Consider the following 5580-nt stretch of genomic DNA (forward strand, 5'->3'; position numbering starts at 1 on the left):
CCCATAAGCAAAATTTAAAGGCCAAGAAGTGATGACATTCAGTGTTTTAAAAGTTCATATGTGGGCTGGTGAGATAGCTCAGAGCATAAGAGCACTGATTGCTCTTCCAAAGGTCCTGAGTTCAAATCCCAGCAACCACATGATGGCTCACAACGATCTGTAATGAGATCTGACACCCTCTTCTGGTGCATCTGAAGACAGCTACCGTGTATTTATGTTTAAATCTTTAGCCTGGGGCCGAGTGGGGCCGACCAGAGCGAGCAGAGATCCTAAATTCAATTTCCAACAACCAGATGAAGGCTCACAACTGTCTGTGCAGCTACAGTGTGTATTCATATACATAAAATAAATAAATAAATCTTTTTTTTTTTTCGAGACAGGGTTTCTCTGTATAGCTCTGGCTGTCCTGGAACTCACTCTATAGACCAGGCTGGCCTCAAACTCAGAAATCCGCCAGCCTCTGCCTCCCAAGTGCTGGGATTTAAGGCATGCGCCACCACCGCCCAGAAAATAAATAAATCTTTTAAAAAAAGTTCATGTGTTTTAAAAATGTAGTTAACATTGTGGGTATCACCTTGAGGGTGGCTTCAAAACATCTCTTTGTGAACCTGGATGATGAACTCATATTGGAGCCCACGGGTTCTGGGCAGCTATTTTGGGATCAAAGCAGAAGAGCCAGGTAGAGACATACGAGCTGTGAATGGGCAGGTCTGGAGAGGGTCGACAGGGACACTGAGGCCCAGAGTGAACAGGGGCGCCTGGCCTGCCCACAAGTCCCTTGCTCCTAGCTTAGGACTTACCTTAATGTCCTGGTCTATTGCCCAAACCTCTTGCCTTTCTTGGCCAACAGTGTTTCATAACATTGGCTAATATCGATCTCTAGCCAAGTAAAGAAGGGGCCCTCTTTCGAGAGACGCCAGGCCTTTATGTCACCAGCAGTCCTTGGGCAAGGCAATCTCGATATCATCTAAATAAAAGGGGCCAAGAGTGGTAGTGTGTCAGGGACAATGGCAAGGCTGTGGAAGACCTTTGTATTGGTGGTGGCCTTGGCTGTGGTTGCCTGTGAGGCCCTTCGCCAGCTAAGATATGAGGATATTGTTGATAGAGCCATAGAGGCGTACAACAGTGGGCAGCAAGGAGGACCCCTCTTCCGCCTGCTAAGTGCCACTCCACCTTCTAGCCAGGTGAGTATCTGCCCTCAAAGTCTGCAAACCAGGCAGTGTAGGTTTCTCTTACCTGGGCCCTGGGGATGTAGCTCAGCTGGCAGAGTTTCTGCCTTGTACGCAAGAAAGCCTGAATTTGAATCCCAGTACTCCACAGACGGATGCAGGAGGATGGAAAGTGCAGGGTTAGTCTCAGCCAGGTAATGAGTTCTAGGCCAGCCACTTCTCTTCACAGGTAGGACAAGTCTGTCCTCTCAGCCTGTCTCCTGGCACGAGACATGAAGAGAAGGGATTTTTGTTTCTGTTTTATACAAGAGGGTCCTGAGGGGCAGTTACAAGAGTGTCGCAATAACTGTTGGTGGGGAAGATCACAACCTCTCCTGTTTTTTAGACTGAATGTCATGTAGCCCTGGCTACATGGAACTTGCTATGTAGCTGAGGGTGGCCTTGAACTCCTGATTCTCCTGCCTCCACCTCTCAAGGGTTGAGATTACAGGTGCGTGGGACCACACCTGATTGAACCTTTTATTTACATCACCCTAACTGGCTTGGAACTTGCTATGTAGATCAGACTGGCCTTGAACTCACAGAGATCTGCCTGTCCCAGTCTGAATGGTGAGATTCAGGCATGGACCACCAGTGGCTTTAACCTGTAGGTCTTTGTTATGGCCATTTAATAAGCCCCTAATTTTGGTGGACAGGGCAGACTTGGACCAGACTGTTGCAGGCAGTATCACGTGACCCCTCTGTGCTGCTTTGTTCCCTAACATGTAGGAGAAAGATGGTCATGAGTTCTCTGTTGCTTCTTTAGAACCCCGCTACCAATATCCCACTCCAGTTCAGGATTAAAGAGACGGTGTGCACTTCCACCCAGGGGAGACAGCCTAAAGACTGCGACTTCCTGGATGATGGGGTGAGTCACCTTCTTCTAGCTCCCAGGCAGCCTCCTGGAGGGAGAGGAGCTCCCTCTTCTTTTGCCTTCTTCCTTGTCACCTAGCCACTTCACCAGCAGTTGTAATGTTGAAGCCTTTTTCAAAATCAGATGTTTGGGCCCAGAGATGGTTTGGTGGATTGGAGGAATCCTGGGACCCATGTGGTGGAGAAAGTTGACTTTCTCATCTGCTCTCTAACTTCTGGAGACACTACTCTTACATAACCCAAGTAATCAATGAAAAAAAAAGACTCTCTTCAATACCTTTCTTACTATAAGTTACTGCAATAACTCAACAGCAGTAGGTGGCTCAGCAACAAAGTCTTATTCAGCATGTACCTGAGGCTACCAAAAAAAAAAAAAAAAAAAAAAAAAAAAAAAAGCGAAATGACAAAGTAAAAGTATCCGTAGTCCATCTAGAGATGTTGCTGTTCAAAGACAGAACCAGAAAAGTAATATTTTAAAGATGTTCTTTTTACCACTCACATTTAAAGTAATGGTTAAACTTACTGACTCATAACTCAAGGCATTGGCTGTTGACGTGTCTTCACCCACAATCTTCAACAGACACAGTTTTCTCTGGGCATGGTTACCTATGGTTACCTCTCCTGTCATCGTTTGTGTGCATGTCTGTTGTTTATACTAATGGCTGTGCATCTGTCCCTCCCAGCCACTCTTTTCTGGGTCTGGCTTGTATCTCTGGTTTGAGGACAGTCCCTGCCTCTTTCCAGAAATGTGGCCAGGTGCCTCCAGCTCTTGTCCCATTCACCTACAGGAGGTGAGAAACTGCACAGGGAGATTCTTCAGAAGGCGGCAGATAACCTCCTTGACCTTGACCTGTGACAGGGATTGCAATCGAGAGGTGAGTAGCTTTACTGCTTCATGTCCACTCCAGGCCTCTCAGCACAGAGGCCGCCGGATCCTGGGGTTAACCATCCCCTCGTGCTGGTCTCCCCTTGTGCTGGTCTCTCCTCGTGCTGGTCTCCCCTCGTGCTGGCCTCTCTCCTGGGCTCTGGGAGACACTGAGTTGCTGCATACCCAGAGTCTTCATCTGAAAACGAAGCCTTTTCTGGCAAGTGCTTCAACAGAGTGGCATGTCCTGTGTCAGTATGGCTTAGATCTTCCCATTGTTAGGGAAGAGTTCTAGAGGAGACTCTGGGGCTCTGGGACATTGCATTTCTGGTCTCAAGATGGCCTATGGAAGCCTACCTCCCCCTAACCCAGATCTGCTCGTGTCCTCTGGCCTCCCATGGATAGAAGCCAGGCCTCCCTGACTCATCATGCCTGTTGCCTCACTTCTGTCTTGAGGGAAAGACCACAGGCAGGTTGGGGAAGGACTCTCTCTACTGTGATGGTGGTGACTGTCCAGTATCTTTCCCACAGTGGTACCCAGATGACCAGTTTTAATGACAAGCACTATGTCTCCAAAAAGGACAAGTCCGAAGATGTCTCCGAAAAGGACAAGTTCGAAGATGTCTCCGAAAAGGACAAGTTCGAAGGTCTGCCCCCTCACATCAGGAACATTTATGAAGATGCCAAGTATGATATCATCGGCAACATCCTGAATAATTTCTAGGTTTGGAAAGAGGAGGGAGGCGCTGCAGCTAACTAAGACCTCCTCTTTACCTCCACTACCCATCTCCCCCTGCTGCTTTCGGGACCTGCCCCTCCTTCCTGCACTTCCCAGAACATCCATACCTTTGTCCATTTGCTTCCATGTGCTGGGCTTTCCTGCCTTACCCTCTATCGGAAACTCTTATTGATTCTTCAAGGCCCAAGCTCAAAAGTCCTCTCCAGCGGGAAGCCTCCCCATTCTCCCAGAACCAAAGTCCTTCCCACATCTGTTCACTAGTAATCCTCAAACCACACTGGTATTACGTTCTGTGTCCCCAGCCAGATGACACTGTATCTATTCACAGCTGGGCCTCCTGGGCCAGTTGCAGGTGGCTGTAGAATGAATTTTTCAATGATGTGTTCCTGGCATCCTGGGAGGATAAAACCCTGTAGACCCCTGCTCTCTGCTTAGTCACTGGGACACCAAATACCCCTTTACATACCCAGACCCCTTATCCGGGAGGTGGCAGGTGGGTGGGGTGTGGTCAGATCACCTTGGGAGGCCTATATGAGAGGTTCAATAAAATGCTTCTGAGATTAAAGAGGATGTGGATGAATGATGCGCAGGAGGTAGAATGAGTGAGGAGACAAGTGTGTCAGGCTCTGGGTTGAGGCTGAGGAGATCCAGACACTGCGAGGCCAGAGAAGGGGGACCATAGAGAAGTGAGGGGCCAGCTAGATGGCTCAATGGGTAGGGGCACTAGCCACCAAACTGGACAACCTGAATTCAATCCCAGGACTTACATGATGGAAAGAGAAAACTACTGAAGGTTGTTCTCTGACCTCTGCACATGTGTGCGTGCACACACATTCAAACAAAATTAAAAAAAAAAAGTTACAATTTTTCCCCCTAAGTTTTAAAAGAGAGGAACTGGGTATGGGGACAGAGGAGCCAAGGAAGGCAGAGTAGTCTGTCCCCAATCTCTCTGACTGCCTTTAGTTCCTCAGAACACAGTTCCAGTCAAAACTTTAAACTGTCACTTGGGTATTAAAAAGATCATTATAAGCCAGGCGGTGGTGGTGCACACCTTTAATCCCAGCACTTAGGAGGCAGAGGCAGGCGGATTTCTGAGCTCGAGGCCAGCCTGGTCTACAGAGTGAGTTCCAGGACAGCCAGGGCTACACAGAGAAACCCTGTCTCAAAAAAAAAAGAAAAAAAAAAAAACCAAAAAACCAAAAAAACAAAACAAACAAACAAAAAATCACTATAACCATCATTATCTGAAGGTCACTCACTGCTTGTGTATGTGTGACAGGGTCATGCTATGGAGGCCAAACCTACTCCATTTTGGGACTGGACTCCATCTTAAAAAAAAAAAAAAAAAAAAAAAAAAAAAAGCCTGAGAACTTGACCTGCAGCTAAACCCAAGTACCAGGAAGGACCTCATGGCTTGTCCTTGGCCCATGCCCCAGAGTTACTCCCTAGCTACTTCCTAGCTACAGTTAATCAAAGATTAGTCTGATTGTTTGGGATGTACTTGCAGACGGTTTGTGACTGTGTAAGGTCTTGCTTCAGAGCACCCACCTGTCGGCTTACAGTAGACACTCAGATGCTTGCTAGGATGGACAACGCCTCATTTGCTCCCACTTCCTATACAACCTGATCCCGATGAGAGTTCGGGGCTGCTTCACCAAACTTGTCCTGTTGAGTCGGCGGTGAGTAGGCCCAAATTTGAGTTTGTGATGAAGAGACCCTAATATGATTACAACAGAGTCGGTACTGGTGGTCTTCTGGGGTTCAGGAACGCTTCCTGGCACTGTCTAGCCCAGGCTGACATTAGACTCACAGCAATCCTACCTCAGCCTCCCTGGTGTTCGGACTACAGATATAGGCCACTGCACCTAGCTTTACTTCTTTTTTTTTTTTTTTTG

General features: G+C 47.7%; 1 protein-coding gene across 1 annotated transcript; it reads left to right on the plus strand.

Annotated features, from left to right (window-relative positions):
* The first annotated feature begins 1007 nt into the window (after positions 1 to 1007).
* On the plus strand, positions 1008 to 4250 carry LOC116073049 (neutrophilic granule protein-like). The gene is made up of 4 exons (XM_031344722.1): positions 1008 to 1184; positions 1975 to 2076; positions 2870 to 2956; positions 3527 to 4250. Exons 1-4 carry the CDS (start codon positions 1008 to 1010, stop codon positions 3668 to 3670), a joined length of 510 nt encoding a protein of 169 aa, XP_031200582.1. The 3' UTR covers positions 3671 to 4250.
* The last annotated feature ends 1330 nt before the right edge of the window (positions 4251 to 5580 follow it).

This window comes from Mastomys coucha, unplaced genomic scaffold, assembly GCF_008632895.1.
Source record: "Mastomys coucha isolate ucsf_1 unplaced genomic scaffold, UCSF_Mcou_1 pScaffold23, whole genome shotgun sequence".
NCBI lineage: Eukaryota > Metazoa > Chordata > Mammalia > Rodentia > Muridae > Mastomys > Mastomys coucha.

Coding starts and splice junctions, on each gene's coding strand:
- LOC116073049 (XM_031344722.1), top strand. CDS start 1,008: ATGGCAAGGCTGTGGAAGACCTTTGTATTGGTGGTGGCCTTGGCTGTG. Junction 1,185..1,974: donor CCACTCCACCTTCTAGCCAG/GTGAGTATCTGC, acceptor TTGCTTCTTTAG/AACCCCGCTACCAATATCCC. Junction 2,957..3,526: donor ACAGGGATTGCAATCGAGAG/GTGAGTAGCTTT, acceptor GTCTCCAAAAAG/GACAAGTCCGAAGATGTCTC.